General features: G+C 39.4%; 3 protein-coding genes and 2 non-coding genes across 11 annotated transcripts in view; 2 read left to right on the forward strand and 3 right to left on the reverse strand.

The window, feature by feature from the left end:
• The window catches only part of eya4 (EYA transcriptional coactivator and phosphatase 4), a 50,872-nt gene extending 46,685 nt beyond the window's left edge, over positions 1-4,187 (forward strand). For 3 of the 7 annotated variants that reach the window (XR_014869188.1, XM_085132109.1, XM_085132111.1), the window contains 2 exons: positions 2-102; positions 3,285-4,187. Coding sequence is in view for 6 of the 7 variants with exons in the window: in XM_085132109.1 (XP_084988235.1) it covers positions 2-102; positions 3,285-3,365 (182 nt within the window). In the remaining variant the exon portion in view is untranslated. Of the gene's footprint in view, position 1 lies in introns of all 7 variants that reach the window. The other 4 variants (XM_085132106.1, XM_085132107.1, XM_085132108.1 and 1 more) reach the window with 2 other exon arrangements.
• Positions 4,188-6,653: 2,466 nt separating this feature from the next.
• rps12 (ribosomal protein S12) lies at positions 6,654-10,266 on the reverse strand. Its single transcript, XM_085132112.1, has 6 exons — positions 10,171-10,266; positions 10,000-10,046; positions 8,660-8,776; positions 8,422-8,524; positions 8,044-8,145; positions 6,654-6,741 (listed from the first exon to the last, which is right to left on the reverse strand). Exons 2-6 carry the CDS (start codon positions 10,011-10,013, stop codon positions 6,679-6,681), a joined length of 399 nt encoding a protein of 132 aa, XP_084988238.1. The 5' UTR covers positions 10,014-10,046; positions 10,171-10,266; the 3' UTR covers positions 6,654-6,678.
• Positions 8,253-8,336, reverse strand: LOC146501524 (small nucleolar RNA SNORD100). The gene has a single exon (XR_014869655.1). It is a non-coding gene; the product is annotated as a small nucleolar RNA SNORD100 (small nucleolar RNA).
• LOC146501525 (small nucleolar RNA SNORD101) lies at positions 8,860-8,936 on the reverse strand. The gene has a single exon (XR_014869653.1). It is a non-coding gene; the product is annotated as a small nucleolar RNA SNORD101 (small nucleolar RNA).
• Positions 10,267-13,863: 3,597 nt separating the features above from the next.
• Positions 13,864-25,744, forward strand: LOC146501526 (scavenger receptor cysteine-rich domain-containing protein DMBT1-like). Its single transcript, XM_085132105.1, has 13 exons — positions 13,864-14,007; positions 14,077-14,154; positions 14,465-14,491; positions 14,621-14,932; positions 18,645-18,935; positions 19,021-19,335; positions 19,416-19,706; positions 20,717-21,031; positions 21,294-21,593; positions 22,673-22,969; positions 23,190-23,504; positions 24,129-24,437; positions 24,536-25,744. The coding sequence occupies exons 2-13, from the start codon at positions 14,103-14,105 to the stop codon at positions 24,835-24,837; spliced, it is 3,126 nt and encodes a 1,041-aa protein (XP_084988231.1). The 5' UTR covers positions 13,864-14,007; positions 14,077-14,102; the 3' UTR covers positions 24,838-25,744.
• The last annotated feature ends 13 nt before the right edge of the window (positions 25,745-25,757 follow it).

The raw sequence follows: 25,757 nt of genomic DNA on the forward strand, positions 1-25,757 counted from the left end.
GGAAAAGAGAGTTGCTTTGAACGCATAATGCAAAGGTTTGGCAGGAAAGTAGTGTATGTTGTAATTGGGGACGGTGTGGAAGAGGAACAGGCGGCCAAAAAGGTAATGGACCCGCAACCTCACCGTGACCCCCGCCTACTCAGCACAGCGTGTGCTCTGATTGGACGAAGCCCGCCTTTCTTTGCTGCTGCAGTTTTGTGTTGGTCCTTTACTTTTTCTGGTCTACTTGCTTTGGTTTTTGTTTTGTTTTTTTCATGGAGTGACAGGAGACTTTTGCAGCCGTCAGAGTGAAAATTTGAGAATGAGCCTCAGCTGCTGATGGATATTTTGCACCAGCTTTTTCAGCGTCAGCTATTCCAAATTTGTGTCAATAACAGATTTTTATTAGATTGACATTGGCATCTGCAATTGTGTAATGAATGGCTGTGTAAATGTACACGCTGACTGGGCTGTGAACAGCCTCATTTGTTCAGAGCAATGATCCTGCCGTATCCTGTGACGTGTCTCCTGTTATGTGTTTTTAACTGATGTTGTAGTTGTATAACAAAAAAAAGGGAGATAAGTAGTGATCTATTTTAAGTTTGCTACACCAGAATATTTTCTTAATCCTCTCTTCTACAGCTTTGGGTTTCATTCATCGTGCTGGGTGCTGGGGTTGTTAAAAGATGGCTTTGCATTTTGGGATATACTCTTTTTTTTACTTTCTTACTGAGCACTAAATACATTGGATTTGGATGGTTTTCAACATTAGCATCATCTTAAAATTGGTTCAGTCCCCCTCCTGGCCCCCATCAGTCTACACACAATACTCCACAAGAACCTAGTATAATAGGATTTTGAAGTGTTTTGTCAAGTTATTAAGAATAAAAACCTGGAATAACCCATTTGCATGACTACCCTTCACTTTTGTTAAAGCTCCTTTGGCAGCAGCAAACGGAAATGAACCTTCAAGCTTTCATTTGAAGATTTCTCCAGTTCTCCTTAGCAAAATTGTTAAACCTCAGCCAGCTCAGTCAGACATTTTCAGGTCTCTCCAGAGGTGTTTAGGTCTGGACTCTGGCTGGGTCAGTCCAGGAGTTTTCCCAGAGCCACTCCTGTGCTTTTTTGGCATTGCACTAGGGCCTTTTTTCCTGCTGAAATATAATCCTGAGCACTCTGACAAAGGTTTTCACTCAGGATTTCTCTATATTTTCTGCCTTCATTATTCCCTCTGTCCTTACTGGTTTCCCAGTACTTGACAGTAAATTACTGATGGAGCATAGTGCTGCCACCTCTGTCTTTGACTGTAGTTGTCAAAGACAGAGTTGACTGTGTTGGAATTAATGAGGTGATTCCCAGTGCCTAGTTTCCTCCATGCGTCTGTCTTCATTTTAGATCAGATTGGATTACTGTCTTAATGAATGTTTCTCCCATCCCTACAAAGGATTTTATTCATAGTGACTACTGGGTTCTTAGTTACATGGCCTCTGTCCCAGTTACGGAGTTTGGCTGAAACAAGGAGGACATTTAATAAAAGTAGGAAGCACCACAACTGTGAGTGTCATAACAACAGGTTTGTTATCATCCATCCATTCATCCATCCATCAATCTTCTGACACTTATCTGACACTGGGTCATCAGTCTATTCACAACACAGGGGTCATGTTTACCTCTGTAGCATCCCTTTTCTTTTAACAACAGTCTCTAAATATCTGGGAACTGAGGAGACCAGCTCCTGGACTTTTGGGAAAGGAATGTTGCTCCATTCACACAGTCCAGTGTCATAGCATCAGAAATGCAGGCTTTCAAACTGAGCACTCTTTAGTCCATTTTACCAAAATTTTGATTCATCTGACTGCAGAACAGTTTTCCACTTCCAAAGCTGAGGTTATTGTACTAAAAATCTTAAAGATACAGTGTCTAACCAGATGCTTACTCTGGATGGCTTTACCTTGGCCTCCAGCAACACTGGGATGAGTCTTGGAGTCTTTTTTGACCAGGATGTCTCCTTCAATGCACATATTGCACATACACCTTACAATAAAAAGCACATTGAGGCAACTGTTGCTGTGATTTGGTGCTTTATAAATAAAACTGAATTCAACCTGATGCTCTTTTCATACCCAATCATCTTAATGGCCTGCCTCAAGTTAACTTGATAAGTAGCAAACTCTTCATTTAGATATTTGTTTTAGCATGACTTTTAGGCTTTTCTTGTCCCCATCCAAACTTTTTTTGTGATATTTCGCTGCCATCAACTTCAAATAAGCCAACATTTCTCATAAAATGGTATATTTTCTTAGTTTAATATCTTTATTAAAATATGGGTTTATGAGATTTGCAAATCATTGCATTCTGTTTTTATTCACATTTCACAGAGTGACCCAACAGTTTTTTGGGGTTGCGCATGAAGACACTATTTCTGTCTAATTTTAGGACAGTATCACAGGACTCTGAAAACTCTTGTTTTGTAATTATTGTGGAGTATTATGTGCAGACTGTGTTCAGAAAAAAACTGAATTCATTTCAAGATTAGTCTAAAACAATAAAATGCAGAACAGGGTGTAAAAACTTCCCACATACAATTTTGGCACCACTGTTAAACCTTTCTAGGAAACTATTGACTTCAAGCTACAGTCAGCAAAAAGTTAAATTAGCTTAGCATAAAGGCTGGAAACATTAGGGAAACTGGTGTTTTAAAAAGTAAAATTTTCATAGTCTTTACAGCTCACCAATTTAGTTATATCGTGTTGATTTAATTATAATGAAAACAAAAGTCAAAAACAACAGCTGCATGGATTTTCTATGGGTTATATGAGTGTTTCAAAGTAAGGCTAGCATCAGTCAAAGTAGAGGCTAGCATCAGTCAGCACAAATCTTGTTATCCTTCATACATTTTTTTAAAGTTATTTGTACATATTATTGCTTATACATGTATGTTACAATTAAGTTGGTGATATTGAGAATTGCCCTTTGTAGATTTTTGTGCTTTTTTTTTTAAGGCTAAGGTACCTATTTTTAAAAATTTTATGCTAAGCTAAACTGACGAACCGCTGGCTGTAGCTTCACCAAGAGGGGAGAGATGAGTGATATAAATTGTGTCATCTGATGTAACCTTCTGAACAGAAGGATAAGCATAATTCCCAAAATGCCACCCTTTGTCTTAAAGCCTTAGAAATGCATGGATTTTTGTTTGCAGTGCAGCTACAAGCTACAGTAGTGTAGCTTGCATGTGGTTAGGCGGTGGTGGTGTGCAACAGTGATAATTGTATGTCTGATTTTAATGATGTGTGTCCACTCCGCAGCACAACATGCCTTTCTGGAGGATATCAAGTCACTCTGACCTGCTGGCATTACACCAAGCACTGGAGTTTGAGTACCTGTAACTATTATAGCAATATGGACTCATTGCATTGTCACATGGACACGGTCAGCCAGGCAGCCCCTTTCTTTTGTATAACTATTTAAGAACACACGACACTGCAAGTGTTTCTGTGATTACTTTCGTTTCCTGTCTTGTTTTTGAATGTCTGGATTTACAAACTCGTAATGGTCTTAAGAGGTTAAAGGAGGTAAAGAAGAGGAAAGTGGGATTAGGAAAAGGCTATCCGACACATCCTTGCTCAGCCCCCCTGGTCCTGATGCTGGGGACAGACCTCTGAAAATCCAGTCTGCTGTTCTTGCAGCTGTAGCAGGCTAAAACTGTCAAGGCTTAAGACCTTCCTTGGACTGGGAGGATATTTTTTTCCCTTAAGATCTAGTTTGTGGTCAGAGCACCCAGGTGGAAATGAGGACTTGTGGCATCACTTGGGGGGAAGATCATTGGCTATGCATTAATTTGAAGGCTTCTCTGTACAGACCATATCATGTATACTGGGATAACAGCTTTTTTTGTAAGGGTTTTGTTCCCGGTGGTATAATAATCACGACAAAAGAATGCAGTCTGTGGTAGAAATTTGTGTAAATTATTTACAATAAACTTACATGACAGTGGTAGGGTTTTGGGGTTGTTTTTCTTTTTCTTTTTGGTCAAATAATTGGAAATTTTGAGGCTCTTTTGTTTTTTCCTTCTGGTTTTTGTATTTTGTTTTCTTTCTGGTGGGTGGGGCTTGAAGATGTGCGTCATGATGTGTTGTGCCTTAATGTGTTTGAATGTCTTTTCTTTATTCAGAAATGTCTATGTATGTAGATATAAAGGAGAAAACTTATCCACATGACCTATGTATCTTCTTTCATAAAAGAAACAAGATCCTTAGCACAACCTGTGATACTCTGAAACTAAAGTCACAAAATGACAGGGCTATAATAAGAAGGGAGAGCAATCTGTTAGTGAGCACACTGAGCCTAAAGCTAGAGTTTAACATCCCTATTGTGCTCTACTTGAACAGATTGCCTTTGAACCTTATACTGCATACCTAACTCCTCTTAAGGTTATTTTCATGGTTTTTGCTTCAAAAAACATGAAAACCCAAAAAACAAACACACACACCACACAGGTACCATTTCCTATTCTGCTGATGTACTGAGAGAGATGACAAACAATAGAATATTTTGATTTTTTTTGTCTAAATTCAGAATAATAACTGTCCCATATTCAATATCCATTTTATGTACATTGAAGAATTCTAGGCCTTTGTTTTAATTTGATTACGGTTTATTTATAGCTCATAAAAACCATCAGAATACTTGATTTCAAGCAGTATAAACACTCTTTCTTTTGGTCTGCTCAAGTACCCACAACCTTAAGGAAGACTGCTGACTTGACAGTTCTCCGGGTCATGATCATTAACACCTTCCATAAGAAGGGTAAGCCACAGAAAGTCACTGTTGAAAGGCTGGTTGTTCACAGTGCCGTATCAACGCATATTCATGGAAAACTGACTGGAAAGGAAAGTTGTCGTAGGAAAAGGTGCACAAGCAATGGGGATGCCTGCCTTGAGGGCATTGTCAACAACTTGGGCGAGCATCACAAGGAGTGGACCGAGGCTGGTGCCACCAGATGGAAAGAGGCTACAAATGTCACATTCCTCATGTCAAACCATTGCTGAACCAGAAATGCGAGGAGCATCTTACTTGAGCTGAGGAGGAAAAGAAGTGGACTGCTGCTCTGTGGTCTCAAGTCATCTTTTCAGATTAAAGTAAATTTGGGATTTTCGTTTGAAAATTAAGGTCCCTGAGTCTGGAGGAAGACTGCAGATTCACCCAATGAAGTTTTTTCAGTCTGATGATTTGGATTTTCATGTCAAATACTAGTGTTGATTATAGTCGGTTCATTATGTTTTATCAAGTCCAAAGTCAATACAACCATTTACCAGGAGATTTTAAAGCACTTCATGCATCCATTTGCTTACAATCTTTATAGAGATGCCAATTTCCTTTTTCCAGCAAAACCTGGCTCCTGCTTGTAGTACCAAACCTAATGGCTCCCCAACTGAATCTAACATGAACACGTGTTCTCTGTAGAGTTGCTAAAGTCAAAGGGAAGATGGAAAAATAATCCGACACCAAAATACAGACAATCTGAAGGTTGCTGTCAAAGCAAACTGGACTTTGATTATCAACTCAGCAAGGCCACAAACTGATGCAGTAATTTGAGGCAAAGGAGACTCCATTGAGTTCCATTTAAATGAAGCTGGGCATTTCTGTATTATAAATTAATGATCTTAGGAAATATTCTAATTATCAGGCTTGATGTATGATTTCCTTGAGTTATAACCCATTATAATTAATCCCAAAATAAAAGGATTGAAATATTTCAAGTCATACTTGATAAAAGACTTATGCAACACACTCGTGAGTCTGGCTTTTTGATGTACTCGATTGTAACCTGAGGAAACGTATGCAAACCTACCAAGCTGCACAAGGTAAATGGTAAGCTTCTCATGCAAAAGGATTTCACATGCATCATTTTATGTAAAAAATAATAATAATACATGAGCGCTGTTATTAGACTTGGTGGTTTTCATGTCATTTTTTGACACTAGTACTATAGCAAATAGAACAATCTAGAAAACAAATTACTTCAATGGTATTAATCTCAACTATTTCAATTCTCTCCAATTAGGTAAAAGCTATTCCTTTATATTCTTTCTTGGATAATGTTCCATTTAAGTGCTTTCATTTGATGTTTGCGTTTTAACATTTCAAAGCTCTGTCCAATGTAATACATTGGGAGGCATTCAGTATTACCTGAAAAACAATTTATAAGTTTTTAAAGATGTTTTGAAAGCTTCAACAACATTCATTATCTGACTGGCTTTTTAGCTTTTCATCAAACCAGCTAACAGACAGCAACACTCCATGGAGCCTAAACCATAGTAAGTGGACTCAACTTGGGGTCAAGTTAAGGTCACCAGGATTTGAACTTTTACTAGATGCTCCAATGGTGTGAATTTCAAAACTGTGCATTGCACGGTTCAAGTTTCACTTGTTCATACTCACAAATTTGGGATCCATGCTGCTTGACCATCAACGTTTTCTGGCTAAGCAGTAACAATGTTATCCAGAGGGCAAAGAGCTTTTTCAAAATTAAAAAAATAAAAAAAAATCTGAAATTCTCAATTTGGAGAAAGAGCTCATGAAATGATGCACTAACCAAGCAACAAGATTGGTACACAGTGAAATAATGCTCAATATCCAACCAAGCAACTCAAATCAATAACACACTCCAGAGCTTCATTTCATCGTTTTATTGACACTTCATTTCTTGGACTTGAAGTATTCCTCAATCACATCCTTGGCCTGGGACTCCTTGCCATAATCCTGTAGGGGGGGATAAATAAATAAAATTAAGGTCAACTGAGCCCAACGTCACAGACATGTATGCCTACAAAGATTAAACAGCCATTTGGAAATAAATACAAGTTTATTACGCAAGGGAAACATAACGAGCTACAATTAACACATGTCCAGCTTTATTTAAACACTACTTGTTTCAGTCTTTGTCATAAATTATGGCTCAATGCAGTGTGGAGGTGATCAGCTTGTTACACCGTGTCAACAACTCACCTCTGAATTTCGTTTAGTTCAGGCACACATGTTTACTGCAGCTGTGGTATAGGTATGCTGCTTAGATTGAGTTAAATACACCAACTCAAGATACCCTGATTTTATAACTACACTAGTAATGACACCGCGGCTCGCCTTCTAACTGGTACTCGTAGGCTTGAGTCTATCACCCCAATTCTCACTGGCCTCCAATTAAACACTGCTTACTTATAAAACTCATAAATAACATTGAACCCAGCTACCTTATTGATCTCCTTAGTGTGTATACTCCCAGCAGAACACTGAGATCTTCTGACCAATTGCTCTTGGTGCAACCTAGGTCACAGCTGAAAACCAGAGGTGACCGTTCCTTCGCTTCAGTTGCACCTAACCTCTGGAATAACCCTCATACTATTCGCACGTCTGATTCAAACCAGACCTTCAAGTCTCGATTGAAAACCCACCTTTTTAGCTTAGCCTTCCTGGCCTCCTAGAGCATGCCTTTTAAGTGTACTTTCTTGCCCTTCCCTTTCTTTGCCTATATTGTTTTATTGTTTTTATCGTTAAGTCTTGCTTGCTTATCTGCGTACTTGTATACTTGGTTAATCAATGCCTTCCACCTGCTAGCTTCTCTGCTATCTGCTTTTGTACTTTACTACTGTTTTATTGGATGATGTGAAGCACTTTGGCTACCTCTGGTTTTAAATGTGCTAGACAAATAAAGTTGTATTGTATTGAGATCATTAAAGGGAAGAGGAATTGCATGGATTGCCTTTATAGCACCTTTTTTGCCTACTGTCATTTGGTACTCTATGTAGCCATCCTTAGGGACCCCGGACACCACAGGCAGATGACGGGGCTTGTACGCTGGCTCCTCTCTAGCCAGGAGTTAAACAGCTGCATGGCATGAGGCACAGCAACTGCACTTGACTGGCAAATATAGTCCTAACTCATAATGTTTCTTTCGCTGTTATGTTAGAGGAATCTCACTGAATTTCCATTTAAGGTTTCCTATATAGATCAAAAGGCTAATCAAGTGAATTCAGACTTGCCAAAGAAAGAAAGCAGCATAATTACCTTAACAACGACGCAGCTGCAGCCAACCACCTTGCGTGGTTTACCCTCGCGGTCGATCTTGCACAGACCAACCCACTCACCAAGCTTCTTGTTGTCATCAACCTGCCAGAGTTTAAAAGGTCACTTCAACTTCATGAATGAATTTAAGTCAATACAGTAAAAATAATAATAAGCACGGGTAGAATAGTGCATTATAGTCCAGGCTCAACTGTATCTCAGACAGAAATTGGGTAACAATTGGCAATCTCCTCACAGTGTTCAGTAGAGGGAGCCAAATTATCATCAGCGATACAGCAGTGCCACAACTGGTTAAAAACAATAAAAGAACGCAGTCCAACTGTCCATGAACATCAAACCAAACCCAAGCAAATTCAGTACCTTGATGAGATTGATCTGATGCTCAGCGCAGAGGGCCTCCACCAGCTTGACGTACATGGGCTCATCACAGTTGGCAGCAAGGACGCAGAGATGGGCCTGACGTCTATGAAAGAACAGGGGGAAAAAAAAATTAACTCACATTAAAGGCTACTACATTATACCATTCACACTTTAAACTGATAGGATGGCTCAGATAGACGTTTGAAGTTAAAGCTCTCTAAAAAGGTTTAAGACTTACTTGTCCAGAGCCTTGGCAGCCTCACGGATACCGCGGGCCAGGCCATCGTGGATGAGTGCGGTCTTGAGCACTTCAGGGAGAGCGGTGTTGACATCCATCACACCTCCGGCAGGACTGCTGTTGGAAGTAAGATAAAAACAATCTTAAAATTTTGAGGAAGATGAGCACAAGAAATTGGGGCCTCTTCAGCTGAGCTTTTGGCATGTCAGCGCGGCGAGAGTCTCACTCATTGTAGAGTGAAGGGGTATCCGACAAAAGATGGGCTCATCAGTCATGCACAAAAGCTCAGCTGGCAGAAAAACACAATAATGAAATTTCAGAATAATATCCAGACTAAAAACTTAAATCTATAACAGGTTTATCAAGCCTTCCTGGCGTTGGCAGCCTTGCACTGGCTCCATGTGCATTACAGAATTCTGTATAACGAGGCATATGTGCTTAAAGCCTTGAACGACATGATATATCCCATCAAGGTGTACATGTTTGGCTTCTAAATCATTTAAATCTGAGCTGAACAAAGGCCAACTGAGTCAGTGTTCTACACAACACTGTCACTAGGTTTCAAATAAGTTACTGCTAGCATGTCAAAGCCCTTAAATACTTTAGATCAGTGAGAAGACTTCAGGTTACTGAAAAACATGCCTGTTTAAGACTCCACATATATTTTTCATACATAGCTGCACTAAAGGCAGGACTACTACTTCTAAACCCCTTGACTGCATTCGCATATGAAGAGCAATATAACAAAGATCAAGGTGATTACACTAGTGATCATTAAAGGGAAGAGGAATTGTAAACGTCAGTGAAGCTGCCGCATATCAGTATCTCAGGTTAATTTTAAACTAGATTTACTATTGTGTGATTGTATAAACCTGTTAAACATTAGCCCCCTGGACCGGACTATGGACATGCCTTATTTATGAGCTTGCTATTATGTGCCTTTCTCTCATTTTTGTACACATTTCTCTTGATTTGCACATATTTCTTGTGACTGTATACATTTCTCCTGTTTGCAATTTATCTGGCTGGTGACCCTTTACATTTTATTCCTGCACAATTGCGTTGTACATGTACAATGACAATAAAGGCCTATTCAATTCAATTTTATAGTAAATTGCTACCTGCGTGCTGGCAGTATAACTGAACCTCTATCCCTGCTAAGCTAGCCACTTGTCTCATGTGAAATATTCTCTTTTACGCTATAAAGCACACTGTTACCAAAAAGCTTATGTTTACAAGGTCACTATCCTCTCCCAAACAAATTTCAGCTGTAGTTTAACTACAGCTCGATTAAGTAACTTTTATTATCAAGTCATCATAGACACAAACGTCTTGCTCACCCTTCCTCGGCCATTGTAGATTTGCGATGGATGGTGAACTAAAAGTTCTGCAATGAAGAAGAAATGTGATATAAAAGTTATTATCCATTGTAAAGCGCCAACTCTTATGAATGTACAACTTAGGATGTTTGATTAATCCAGACGATTGTGTCAGGAGTTGAGGGAACGCACCTTTCCTGCAGATAAGCAGCGAGTAAAGAGGACGTCATAAGCCCGCGACGCGAATTTAAAACCAGCAGGCCCCATCTGCGCCTCACTGTGGCGCCAGATAAGTTGCCTGTTGTAGCTTTAGTTAACAGCTGAAACTACAAGTTGCCTCCTAGATATTATTCAGGTCTGTCAATACAGGCGAAAAACACGTTTTATGACCCACAGACACAATTCAGACAAACACATCTCAAGGACAGATACACATTTATTCATGTCATTAGATAAACTCGTCATATGGGGTACTTCTCTTCTTAATGTCATTCAACATTTCCCATTGGACATTTTCACAGTGTACACACTGATCCTCCTCAGAAACGGTGGATTTTGATCTTACTGGAATTTTCTTCCTTTAAATGTTTAGAGGAAAACAAGCAAACCAAAAAAGTTTAAACTTTAAGAAAACGTTAAAAAAAAAGATAAAACGTAAATAATAATCCATATATGCAAAAGATGCATAATTTTCCTCAGAAATGTTTTTTTTTTTTTTTTTAAATTTTAGGAAATACCTTTTTTCAATAGAAAACATAATAACATAAAATATGATCTCCCCTACCAACTAAAAAAAAAAAAAATACATTTAACCAGCTCTCACATGAATATGGAAACAACAATATGAGATGAGTAGAAAACAAAACAGCATAAAATACAATAAATAAGCATCTTCTTTGATGTACAGGTAATCAGAGCAAATTCATAGGAAGAGTGATGCTGTGTTTTTAAAGGAGCCACATTAAACCGTGACCATGCTACTTCCTGGCTTTTTAGTGAAGTGGCTCAAAAGTTGCCCCCTAGTGGCTGCGGGGGCCCTATGCATCTCTAAAGTCTACTTACAGTTACAGTCTAATTGCTCTGCCGAGAACTTTATAATGCATGTTTTAAGACTGCATCACATTTTATTGTACTTGAGCTTCATTGGAGCTCTGTTGCTTTAACATTAGACACCCTGATTTTATCATTTCAGCCTTAAAGTCAAAAAGAATTGATGGATGTCTTTTGAATCTTTTTCTCTCAAATTCACACCAATTTTCATTTCGCATAAATGATTACTTTAGAAATTTGTTAGTGAGTTTCCATTCTTCATTTTACTACTATAAATCAAAATACTTTTTACACCTGTTCTGTACAGGATGTAGTCATTGCGGATTCAGACAGGGGGGAAAAGTAAACAAGATAGCAAAATTGTCAGGATCCTGGGTCATTTTACCTAGCGTTCTTAGTTTTCCTGTGTTCCTGTGTCATTTTAAGTTCATTTGTTATTCTATGGGTCCTAAGTTGTTCAGGTTAATTTACTAGATTTCCCCTTGTGTCTTTATCCCCCCTTGTCTCCCTCTGTGTGACCGTGTATATAGTGGTGTGAGTTATTGTGCTTTGTTCATACTCCTCGTTTTCTGTGTTTTCCTCTTCCGTCATGTTCTCTCCGTGTACTCTCTGTGTTATGTTTGAGGTCCGCGTCTTGGTGTCAGCATTTTCAGTTTCATGTCCTCCCCACGCTGTCATGTGTAATTGTCCTCAGCTGTATTCCCCGTGTGCTTCCACTTCCCTCATTACCTTCTGTGTATTTATGTCAGAGTCTCGCTTTGTTCCATGTCGCGTTGTCCCTCATGCTGTGTGTTCCCTTGTGTGCCTCACTGTGAAGTTTAGTTTGTATTTTCCCAGAATAGTATAATTTTGTATCTTTTCCTCGAGTCTGCAATAAAGCAGTGCTTTTGAATTTATTCCCCGTGAGTTTGTGTTTGGGTCCTCTCCTGCCTGCACACAGCCGAAACATGACAAAAATAACATCATCATTTACCCTCACACTATATCTTGCAGAGACAAACACAGTAACTTAAACAAGTACATCTTAAGGACAGACTCACATTTAAGTGCTTAGACACAATTTTAATTATATTAATGCAATATTTAAATAAAGGTTGGTCAAAATAATTTAGTCATTCATGAGAAGTGATGCATTAAAGTAAACACTTTTAATAATGCCAGTAAGTTTAGATATGTACTGCTTTAAAGCAAGAACATAAGGTCACAACAGCTGCGCATGAACTGATAACCATGTTCCTAGCAATGCAATGACACTATTTCTATGCTTATCTACTTGTTAGACTATTTTCCTGCTTGTGACATAATCACCCTGTTTATCAGGTCACACGTGTTGCCTTCTTGTTCAAATAAAGATGTGATCTAACTTCCCATCAGAGAATTTCAAATCCTGCAATGATTTACCCAGATGTCAATATGTGCTTAACTTCTTGTCCATTACAAACATAAGTATTCTCTAATTCTAGTTTCTAGTTCTGTTACTGGTATTCAGTAATGTTAGAAAAAAGGCAATATGTAATACAATGGGCCAGGAAGTGTTTTCATAATGTTCAGACCCTCTGGCCTCCGAGTAATAAGACTCTTTAACACGCAAGTGAAATATACCTACCAGCCACTTCATAAAGTACAATTGTTCAATTGTTCATTCACTCAAATATCTAATCAACCAATCACATGGCAGCAATTCAATGCATTTAGTAGGGCAGACATGGCTAAGACAACCTCATTAAGTTCAAACTGAGCATCAGAATGGGGATGACAGGTGATTTAAGTGGCATTGAATGTGTTAAGCGTTAGGGCCAGATGCTTTTGAGTGTAGTTCCACATCGGTAGAAGATCAGTTGAACACCACAGCCTGCCTGTTGACAGTGTCCATCCCACAGTGTGCAGATGTGTACTGATGGCTGCTTCCAGCAGGACAAAGCACCATTCCATTCCTCAAAGCACAAATCATCACAAACTAGTTTCTTGAACATGACACTCAGTTCACTCTCCTTAAATGTCCTCAACAGTCACCAGATCTCAATCCAGTAGTGCACTTTTAGGATGTGGTGCAATGGGAGATTCACATCGTGGCTGTGCAGCCAACAAATCTGCAGCAACTGTGTGATGCTGCCATGTCAACATGGACAAAATCTCAGATGAATATGTGCCACACAGAATTAAGGCAGTTCAGAAGGCAAAATGGGGTCTAACCATGTACTAGCAAGGTGTACCTAAGATGATACCTTGCTGATGATACAATATTAGAACGTTGGATAAATTAACAACTTTGTTTTTATTTCCTATTAATTCAATCCCATAAGCCTATTGAACATGCTCAGTTTTGAAGTGTATCACTGTGTGTTAAAATAATATACAATATAGAAACATAAGGAAATACAGCATAGTTTCATATGCAGACATATGCTCACTGCAAGAATAATAAATGGTCTGATTTGCCAAATGTCATAATAAGTTATTTTAAATTTTACTGTTACACAAATACATAAAATGTAAACCATCTAAAACCCCAAAAAGAGTAGCTTTCTTTTAAAGGCTTTTCTTTCTTGCTGATATGTAACAAGAGGAAAAGCAGAAGTGGTCATATTATTCATACAGGATCTCTGCTAGACTTTTCTCAAAAACATCCTGTTTTGAGAAAAACAGCATGAATTCTGAAAAAAACTCATGGCCCAATTTGTTGGTTTTTTTTCTACTAAAATGACATCAATCTTCTTCCATTAATAAGTTAAGTTAAATGTTTTCTTTTTCTTTTAAATATTTCCACAGGCGTTGTGGGTAAAAAAGATAAAACCCTCTCATCGTCTCATCTTTAATGATTGATCAAAAAGTCAACATGTGTCCAGGTTGGAGTCCAATACAGGTGGACCTTTTCATTTAAAATAGTTACTGGATCTGTTCTTGGGGAACATGAGAACATTTTTATTAAAGATTCTGAGGTCCTTCTGTTAGCGCAGCAGTCTTGGAGGATTTAAAAAGGTAAGAGGCTTATATAAGCACCTTTTGGTGAAAACAAAATGACTAAGGTATTATGGTATTATTTTGCAGTGACTGGCCAACACTGAAGACACAATATGATCCTCATTTTTGATGGAAAACGACATTTTATTTTTCACTTGTCTCTTGGTGAGTTACTGGAGGTTTTTGTCTCAGTTTGACTTCATGTGGACGTGTGTTTTCTTGAATGGAGACTGAGTGAGAAGTGCGAGTTTCAGTATTTACGTCACAATATTATTTGATGACTGAAAGTGTTAAACATTGTTTACCGGATAAATTTAAAATTATCCGGGACCCTCTTCTGTTCCCGATTTGTAAAATATTTGACAAATTATTGACTGCAGTGAAGGCTTTTAACTAAAGAATGCTGTTTTATATCTAAACCTCTGGGCTGTCAGGCTTAATCAGATCACTTTTGCGATATGTATTTTTGCTGCAGGCCTGCTGAGTTTCCTGCAGTTTACAGGTCAGTAAGTAACCTATGAGTATTCAGATACTTTGATTTCTACATTAAAAAGATAAAAATTGTGAAATGTGGTTGAGGACAAGGTAACACATTGTGCATCCTTTGTGGTTTTGTTTTTTTTATATCCAGAATGTGAGAATATTAGGCTGGTCGGACCTTCACGTTGCTCTGGTAGAGTGGAGGTCTTCCACAAAGGCAGTTGGGGAACTGTCTGTCACGATCAGTGGAGCATTGCTAACGCTGAGGTGGTGTGTCGAGAGTTAAGCTGCGGGACAGCTATCGAGGCTAAAAAAGACGCCTTCTTTGGACAGGGAAAGGATGAGATCTGGTTGGATGACGTACAGTGTACTGGGCATGAGTTTTCCATCCTTCAGTGTCAGCACAAACCGTTTGGGGTAAATAACTGTGGCCACAATGAAGATGCAGGAGTGGTCTGTTCAGGTAAGCCCCAATGATGTTTGACATATTTTTGTTTACCCTCACAAACCTTCATAGAAAACCTTTTCTTCGAGAAAATGTGCTAAGACATTTATTTATTTGCTGCCACATGTTAACAGCTTTCTCAGTCCAATATAATGTCACTTTAACAAATGCAACATGTTTAGGTTAGGTAGATGGATTTTGTCACATTCTACCATTTTCCAGTCTTTCTGCCAAGCTAAGCTAGCACTGCATTAACAGTTAAAGTTATCAGAAGTCAGGCAGAATTCATTCACATCAGCAAGATGTCAAAACTGCCCCTTTTCGTAAAATGTGGAACTGTTGTTGAAATTGAGAAATCCTGTACAACCTAAGAGAAAACCAGCTAACACAGCAATTATGTTAGCTCACCATGTTATGTGGTTTAGGTTTCTCGTTGCTGCAACATTTCCACAATTGTTAGGCTTTGAGAACAGCCATCATGGAGTCACATTTGTTCTTCTTGAGTTAGAGAAAGAAGCAAATGTGCTATACTTATAGCATTTAAAGATAACGTACATGTCTTATGATTTAATTTCGTTTTTGCTCCTTCTGTTGTGGAAAGAAAACTGATGTCACATACTTTTATGCATGAGTCGGTATATTTAAAAAGTGTATTTAAACTGTGCTAAGATATATTAATTAGTATGTTTATCTTGCCCAGACACTAAAAAACATTTTGATCAAACATTACGCACACAGTCCTGTTGAAAACAATTTGCAGTGTATAACTCTTGATACATTAAAAGTTTAGCTTTGATTACAAACAATTATTTTGTGCATTATCAAGAATTTAATATCAATTAAAAACAGGTAAATTAACAGTTTGGCTTCTTGGGAAGTAAACTTGAGCTTTTGTGATAGTGGAAGACCGATTTTTTTCGCTGGCAAGAGCATTCTCCTAGTCTTGAGGGTATCAGCAGATACTTATGAGAGCAGTATTAATTTCTCCAATTGACCTTTAACATTCTTTTGCTTTCCCAAAACGTTGATTTTGTTCATCTGCACGTAGCGTTTTTAGTGGGAGAAACGTTTTGTCACTCATCCAAGCGACCTCTTCAGTCTCAGCTCGCTGCAGGCCAGTGGACACTCTTTCAATGATGAGGATGTACACATCGTGGAGGAACGCTGATTGGAGCGAGGAGTCAAGGAGTCCATTTACGTGAAAAGGGAAAGACCATCTCTGAATTGAGGTGGGGGCCTAAGGGTACATCTTTCACCGTCTTAAAACACTGTGATTGCAGCCATTCCCCAACTCTCTGTGAATGGGACTCATGGCCATTGATCAGTGGTCTTTGACCAGTTGTTGTTGATCAATGATCATGACAATTTGCATATTAATGAGCAAAGAACTGACCTCACAGCCCATTGTTCATTCAGTAGGCTGGTTTCAGTTATTGTTCAAATGTACTGTTTATAAGGTTGGGGAGACCTGCAGTCAGCTGAGACTGAAGAAGTCACTTCAATTAGTGACGAAACGTTTCTCCTACTGAAAACGTTACGTCCAGATGAACAGAATAAACCTTTTGGGATTTACTTACCCGGATGATTAAGCATGCATCAAGACATTCTTTTGTTCTCTTTTAGTAATATGCTTTAGATGCCAGTTTCTTCCAATTTGGTTCTGACAAAGTGAAAATCTTCACTAGAATTAGTAGTAGGGATGGGTACCAGACCGAAAAGCAGCGCACATTTCGGTGCTTTATTTCGGTGCTTTTTTTCCCCTGAGCTGTGGCACACTTTCTTCTTCCTTACATTTGTATTGGTGGTTGGCAAACAACTGAAGGTGCATTACTGCCACCAACTGGTATGGAATGATACACTTTAGATTCTAGCCAATCATTTTACGTTTCTGAGGATAGTAGGCGGGTCCAGGTACGTACGTTATTTTAGAGCAGAGCTACAGATTAAAAATGCCCAAGGCTAAGCAGTCAAATGTCTGGCTGTACTTCACAGCAAAAGATGCAAACTCAGCAGCCTGCAACAAGTGCTTTAAGCTGATACTGTGATACTGTCAAAGGAGGTAACACTTTAAATCCGATGAAACACCTGGCGATGCATAGCGGGTTTTTTTAAAGCCGAGAAATGCGCCGTATTTGATAGCTTGCTGCGAGACCTCACACCATGCACATCTACTGCGGGTGTGGTGCCTGTTATCGGACCGGAGTTAGCAACGTCCCCCAAAAAACCGAAGAGTAGAGTCCTGGCCCCTAGCCCTGCCAGTGTAGCAGAAATGATGAAGGATGATGATGGCAGTAGCAGCCGTTCTTCTCTGCGTGAGTAGCTTAATGTTGTTCGTGTGTAATTTACGTTGAGTAGGCTAACCGCGTTATTACATTAATGCAGTGGTTCCCAAACTTTTTTTGCTGGGCCCCCCTTATTTTACAAGAAAAATGTTTTCGCCCCCCCCCCCCCCCCCCCCCTACTTCGCACACGCACAAACACATCCTCCAACCACACACACCCATATTTTGCTCCATTGCGGTTTATTTCACACCTCAAACATTTAGTAAACAATTAAGCAAATACAAGTAATCTGCAATAAATGACAGGTAGTAATAAAATAAACTAACTCTTTTACGCTGCGTCCACACCTACACGGGTATTTTTGAAAACGCAGTTGTTTCGTCCACACGTAAACGGCGTTTCAAATCACCGAGAACGGAGATTTTTTAAAACTCCTTTTTTGCGTTTACGTGTTCATCACGCAATGTCAAAGGTATGTGCCTTTTTTCACGTCACGCTGTGCACCACGTTATTGTTTACATGAGATGAATTGCAGAATGGCAGATAGAGACAAATACTGTTAATCTTCAGGTTTTACACGCTTACACGTACACATGCAATTACTGTCCCTCCATTTAGAAAGGCAGAGGCCTCACGTGTAGTTTTTTTTTCATGTGTAATAATGTTCAACATTGCATCAATACATTTTTCAAAAAATGCCTCTCTGTGCAAAATGGGTTTAAAAACATAAACAACTGTGGGATCCTGTTTGTCCGTGATTTAAACAGCCCAGCGCTGCTCCCTACGAAGGTAAAACCAATTCTGCAGGGAGACCTACCTCGGCACTTGTGCAGGTGAAGCCAAAGGGAAGATTTGCTTCACCATATTTTCTAGTCTTTGGCTTAGAATGAAGTTGGTTTGGAAACATATTCAGCGATGCTTCATCTCCTGCTTTGCGTTTCTGTGGGCTAGCAGTGTCCAAGTGTTTTGTGTTTTTCCCCCCCCCTTTTCATTCCGCGCCCCCCCTGCAATGGCTCTGCGCCCCCCCTAGGGGGCGGGCCCCACGCTTTGGGAAGGTCTGCATTAATGCATGTAAGGTGAACTAGCAAACATCATCATAGCTACATGCAGCTGTCTTCTTGTTTGATGGCAGATACTCCCTTCACCCTGGCCAAAAAGGCTAAAATGACCAAAGAAAAAGTGGAAAACAGCTAAACATGAGAGGTTTTTGGACCAATTTTGTGTTTTCCATTCTTTAAGCACCGGTTTGGGCACCGTTTAAGCACCGGCACCGTTTCAAAAGTACCGGTTTGGCACCGGTATCGGATAAAACCTAAACGATACCCATCCCTAATTAGTAGTATTATTGTATATAGACTATGGGAAATACAGACACACTGGCTGATTGTATTATTATTTATGAAACATATTATTATTTTATTACATTTAATATCCACATCATTTGCAGAACATGTGCGCTTTGAGAAAGGAACCACTCGTTGTAATGGCAGAGTGGAAGTCTACCACAAGGGTCAGTGGAAAAGAATTTGCAATGACTGGGGCAAGGAAGCAGCTCAGGTGGCATGCAGAGAAGCCGGCTGCGGCGATCCTCTCGGTCACAATGAAACACCATATTTTGGAGAAGCACGTGAACTGTCTGCCATCAAAACCACTTGCTCTGGAGATGAGAACTCAATCTCACAGTGCAAACTTAAAGATTTCAGAGAAAGCTGTGTTGATGCTACTGTTGTCTGTGCAAGTAAGTTGTACATGGCCAGTAAAACTGACACTGTTAGACTGTCCCTTTCTGAAAGAAAAACCATGCCCCTAACTTTTCTTAACAGACAGTCAACCCATTCGGCTGGTGAATGGGACTAATCGCTGCTCTGGTAGAGTGGAAATCTACTATAAAGGACAATGGGGAACAGTTTGTGATGACAAATGGGGGATGCAAGATGCAGCTGTAGCTTGTCGAGAGATGAACTGTGGGAATGTTCTCTCAGTCAAGTACAAGGCTTACTTTGGGAGAGGCCAGGATCAGGTTTGGTTGGATGAGATGGAGTGCACTGGTCATGAAATGTTACTCGCTGACTGCCCTCACAAAGATTTTGAAGAACATGACTGTGACCACAATGAAGATGCTGGTCTTGTGTGCTCAGGTAACACAGGCTCTGTTCTGTTTGTTTCTCAAAACTGAGTTTTAATGACAATTCTAATGATGCCAAATTTTGCTTTGCAGAGACAGTCAGATTGATAAATGGGAGTGACGCTTGTTCTGGCAGAGTGGAGGTTTTCCACGATGGCCGATGGGGGAAACTTTGTAGTAATAACTGGGGTCTTAAAGAAGCTACAGTCATATGCAAGGAGCTCAACTGTGGAGCTCCAAAAAATTCCAAAGACACCTTCTACTTTGGTGACGGCTCACTGCGAGGGCTCACAAGTAGATGCTCTGATAATGTGAACTCTATCAGCCAGTGTCAACTTCAAGAACACAGAGGGTCATGTGAAGGTGTTTCTCTCGCATGTGCAGGTAAAAGATACAGATATGCTGCAATCCTGCTTTCCAAAAATAGCAAATGTCATGTTTGGACAACTTTTAAAAGAAAAGGTTGGCTCATGTGGAGTATTTCTTTCACTTAATATGTACTTGTGAATGTGTTTAAAGGTCTGAGGCTCATCAAAAGCATTTAAACTAAAATCCTGAAGGCTCAGTCTACTGACAGACACTCACAAGTTAAAGACAATAGAATGGGTTACAGTTTTGCACTTTAACTTTTTATAAAGGCTTCATAAAGTCATTTCTGCATTCTCTGTGTTTCTGTCTCTTTTGTTGTCCACCAACTACTTCTTTACAATTAGGAGCTGAGCAACTAAAAATGGCATAGCTTAAGACTTTGAAGTTTCTTATCTATATCAGATATTATTATATCACTATGTACCCTAGCAACCACCTAGCAACATGTTAAAATGACCTATTTTTAATGTTTGTCTGCCTGCAACAGGTATCGTTTTATTTCACCACAGTAATAGGTAATTTATATCTACACAACCTCAGTTACTCCTGACATTAGGACACCATCAGGCTGGAACCAACTAGCAATGGACTAAAATGACCTGTTTTTTGCCTTTATGCACCGAGAACTTGTTATAAAAGCATTCTGTTTCAAGACATTAACATCTCCTTTATATCCACAAACTCTGATTGTTACATGATATACACTAAATGGCGAAAAGTATTGGGCAACACTTCTTAATCTTTGAATTCTACCCCCATTGCCAACACTGATTTCTGAATCAGGCTCTCGGCCATGTAGTCTGCTCTTAGGTTGCTCAGACTGCTCATGTATGATGGATAAATATGAAGCTACACAACATGTTGCTGTAAAGCTAGTTTCTGCTGTCCCCAAGATGCCAAAAATGAATAAATAAAAAAAATCTGTTACAACAATTTTTAAAATTGATGACAACCTTAAGAAAAAAAACCCCCAAAAAGCAACAGCTTATAATATTTATTGTTATTTGTTTAATGTGTGCCCTCAGGTCAACCACCGCTAAGGCTTGTGAACGGCATTCACCGATGCTCTGGCCGAGTGGAGATTCTGCATGACGGCCTGTGGGGAACAGTGTGTGATGATGAATGGGACTTAAGAGCTGCTGAGGTGGTGTGCAGAGCCATGGACTGTGGAACACCTCAGAGAGTTAAACCTGGTGCCTTCTTTGGTGAAGGACAAGGAGTGATCTGGCTGGATAATGTCAACTGTCTGGGTAATGAGACGTCTCTTGGGCAATGCGGTCATCGCTCCTTTGGAGAGAATAACTGTGGTCATGATGAAGATGCAGGAGTGATTTGTTCAGGTACAAACTATTGATGTTTCATTTCACAAAGTGTCTTTTTTTATTTTTTACCTTTAGATCCCAAAAAGTTCTGGATGTAGCATTTTCTTTGGATATTTATTTCATTTTTTTTTTTTTACTATGTACTCCAAAAAATGTTCAGTTATTGATTACATAGCAGTTATTTCTACAACACCAATATCAGATGGAGCTTCAATTAATACATTTCTTTCAGATGAACACCAACGAATTGCTGATATTTTTTCTCTACTGTGCTTTGTAGCTGCCATTCGACTAATGAATGGGACTGACATGTGCTCAGGAAGAGTGGAGGTCCACCATGGGGAACACTGGTCACAAGCATTTAATGTTAACTGGGGAATGAATGAAGCTGCTGTGGTGTGCAGAGAGATGAACTGTGGAGATCCTGTCAAGATCTCAGAGTCATTTGGTAAAGGTCGAGCTCTGAGAGGGTACGAGATTCGCTGTTACGGCAGAGAGAGTTCTCTCACGCAGTGCACGTTTAGAGACCATACCAGATCTATAACCGATGGTACTGAAGATGCCTCTGTGGTATGCTCAGGTAAAGTCTGATGTCAAATTGAAATTAGACTTTCAAAAAGAAAATGAATCCATTATATTCTTCTTTTAAAAAAACTAAGATGGAAATTGTTTCTGGCCCTTTCACTTAACCTTTAAATATTGGTACAAGGGCTTCAAGTTACATGAACAAATGCAGAAAACTGGACTAACTTTAGAAAAAAGACCAGTGATTTATTGAAACACCGTGTTCATGCAAAACACCAGATTTATAATTATGCAATGAAACCCCAAGCGGTGATTTGTCAGGTACCAATCTAGATATGGAATATCTAGAATAAATATGGAAACTATGTTCAACTAAAAGGTTAGATTAGAAGGCACAAAACCTAAGACTTTCCAACAGTCTTATATACTGAGTTTTTAAGGTGTGCTATGTTTTTGCGTATACTGTCAAAAGCTCAGTAGGCTTAGTCCCGACATACCACACAAAAATTCATCCTACTCAGACATGAAGCAAAAGTATCAAGATTTCACACTCACAGTCACTAAAATAATCAAACACTAAGACACTGTGTATATACAAAACTAATGTCATATATAAATAATACCAATAGAATCACTCAGGCTTTTGACTGGCTTTATTGACAACCACCAGTCAGAAGAATGGATACAGCATGGCAACCACAAGCCAAAAAAAAGGATTTAGCCTCTCTAGCCAAGCATAAAGATAACTGTAATGTCTGTAAACATGAATGAAATCTTAGAAGCCCATTAACCACGGGTCCTCCTCGTATCAAACAAGCACACTCATTCATAGAGTTCCTCTCTCAACTGTCATTTCCATTGGACCAACTTCTACAGATATCACATACATGTCGATATATTACAGTATGGCTACATTTTCAGCATAAAAGATGTTTTACGTGCTTGGACTGTCCACTGCTGTTTGGATCTAGCACAAAATTAATGTGATGCAACACAAAAATATTAACCACTTAATCAGTCGGCAGTACATCCCTAGTTCAAAGCAAAACAAAAAGTCATACAGTTCACTATATACAGTTGTGTGTGTGTCAAGTTGTATTTCATGTACATTAATATAACAGATATCATTTCCAGGAAACGTGAGATTAACCGGTGGATCCACTCGTTGTGATGGAAGAGTAGAGATTTATGACAAAGGCCAGTGGGGGACTGTGTGTGCTGAATCCTGGGACATGAATGATGCAGCAGTGGTGTGCAGACAGTTGGACTGTGGGAGGCCTCATAAGCTTATTCAGCTTGGCCCTGGTACAGGACAGACCTGGAATGATCAAATTGAATGCAATGGAAAGGAGCCTACATTGAATCAGTGTCCACAAAGAGGTCTGGACAGAACCTGTGACACAACTGTAGTTGCCGGTGTTTCCTGCACAGGTAAGAAGAAGCAAAAATAAAATGCCAAAATGTAATTTTGGCAGCTTCTTCTTCTGCTTCTTCTTCTTCTTTTTCTTACTTTTTAAGATATTGTCTTCTGAATTTAAATAATGTATAATATATGTATAATATATATATGTATAATATATCTAAGTACGTCACAGTTTAAAAAAGAATATTCTTATATACCTGTGGCTATATTTTTTTGTTTACTTCACAGGGAGCTTGGCAGTGCGGTTGGTTAACAGTACTGATGAGTGCTCTGGGAGAGTGGAGGTACGTCACGGCGAGCAGTGGCACGCAGTATGTGACACAGACTGGACTCTAAGTAAAGCTGGAGTGGTGTGCGAGCTGCTGGAGTGCGGACGTGCCATGAATGCTCCTGGTGCTGCTTTTTTTGGCCAAGGCAGTGGGTCAGTGGTGGAGGCTAGCACTTCTTGTTTCCACAGCGTGACTTCTCTTCAAGAATGCTCGGTGAAGGGTTTTACAAGAGAAGTCTGTGGGCATGAACATGATGCCAGCGTTCTCTGTGCTGGTAAGGCCTTTTATATCAAAGTTGGTTTCATAAATTTCCAAATTATAACACTGGATTGAAAAACCGTCGTATTTAATTTGGTCAGCCATGTGCAGATTAATGTTTAACAAAATTATTTTCTTTTTGTGTTTTTTTTTCTTTAGAAAATGTACTTTTTTTTTACACCTATCTGGCTTAGGAAGTAGGATTAACCAGCAACTGTTTTGCCTATTGCTTGCTATGTATTGCCAAACAGTAAGCTCTGTAGTGGTCACTGTTAGACAAAGCCAGTCTAGGTAATGCTTTCTTTATAGCTAAGCTAAGCTCAGCTAGATTACTAGTTATTTATCTTACATAGACTTGAGTAGTATGGACTTCATCCATTAAAAAGCGAAAACGTCATATTTCCCATGACTTGAACCAGTTGTTGCAATACTCCTTTTGCCTAACATAATGGACTAATAAACGATATAATATCCAATTAATATTATATTTTGGTATTTGTTTTTTATGCATTAATACAAACATTTTGTATAATATATGCAGAAGAATCCTTTCAAGTCCTTTTATAATTTTGTCTTCTTTTTGGTTGTTTTAAGGACTTTCCTTTGCACTTGTATTCACTCTTTCTGCTCTGTTATGCAGCACAAGTCCGGTTGGTGGGTGGCTCAAGTGAATGCTCCGGCAGAGTGGAGGTCTTCTATAAAGGACAGTGGGGAACTGTGTGTGATGACGATTGGGAAATGAGCGATGCCGATGTGGTATGCAGACAGCTTGATTGCGGTCATGCCATTTCAGCACCTCTAACTGCCCATTTTGGTAGCGGCTCTGGTCCAGTATGGCTGGATAATGTGGGATGCTCAGGCCAAGAGTCTGCACTTACTCATTGTTCACACGATGGATTTGGAGAAAATAACTGTGGGCACGATGAAGATGCCAGCGTTATCTGCTTAGGTAAGAGACATAGCTCATTTTGAACTGACAAATGATCTCATTGCTCCTGAGAAAGTTGTTTTGGCTGTTACACAAGAAACATTTATTATCTGCTTCAGGTGGTCAACAGAAGCCCAAAATCACAATAAGTCCTGCTGCAGAGGTTAAGTGGGGTGACAAAGTTGAAATTACCTGCACGCTAGTAACAGAACGCATGGGTGGGAGATTTCTCCTGAAAAAAACCCAAGGGTCATTTCAAATGGAAAAATTCTCAGATCATGCATCTGCAACATTTGTCTTCCCTAAAGTGGACTTAAGCCAAAAAGGTTCATACTACTGTGAATATCAAAAGGTGTTGGCCAGTGAAGTCATCTACTATCCTCAAGGAAATCCTGCTGACCTTTCCGTTGTAGGTCAGTAATTTTGTGCCTTGTTTCCTCTGTTTTGCACAATTATCGGAAATTGTTGTTTGCGGTTAAACTGGAAAAACCCAACATCTCCCTGATGTCCCCCAATGGAACTCACCAATCCTGACACAATTTCTGTCTCATGAGGCAGCACCCTCACTGTCACTTGCTCTGTTCATTCTATATACCCTAGAGGCGTCTTCTATTTCACACATTTAAACACAAACACTACTGAATCAAAGTCAGCATTTGGCCACTCAGCCTTCTACCTGGCCAATTTTGAGCTCGCTGCAATAAGTCACGAACAGCACGGAGAGTATGCCTGTCTCTACAGCGTTAGCATCACCAAAAAATCCTTCAATTCAGTTCCTTCGTTGTTATTTCTTCTTTTCTTGCTGATAATAAGTTAATCAAGTGCATTTGATTAGCACTACATGGAAGCAGTAAGTTGTGGACACTGCTTCTGCATCACTCACTGGTGACGAGTATTTCACTTTACTGTGGAGCCATTTTGGTCCACTCTTCTTTCAAACTTGTTTTAATTCAGCCACATTGGAAGGTTAGCTCCTGTTAAATAAATGGAACACATTGTAATATGCCATGTATAGTTGTTCATCCAAGGTTGTGTTTATCAAAGACCTGCCAAGAACCAGAGGATTGTTTTTATCATCGTGTCTTTATACGTAAAAAGAGGGTGTGCTGGTCATGTGTTGCGGGGATGAGGACCAGCATGGCATCAGAGGCATCTGCACAGCACACAATAGTGGGCTACTGGAACAAGAAGGCATAAGTGGACACCAACAGCTTGAATGCTGCTATGCAAGTAATCCCACACAAGGTGTTACACGAAGAGAACAGAGGATGTGGTCCCACATAAACTTCACAAATAAAAAATGTCACTGAAGGCCACGTGCAATTCTATTCTGAGCATTTT

This window comes from Neolamprologus multifasciatus, chromosome 15 (genome assembly GCF_963576455.1).
Source record: "Neolamprologus multifasciatus chromosome 15, fNeoMul1.2, whole genome shotgun sequence".
Lineage (NCBI taxonomy): Eukaryota > Metazoa > Chordata > Actinopteri > Cichliformes > Cichlidae > Neolamprologus > Neolamprologus multifasciatus.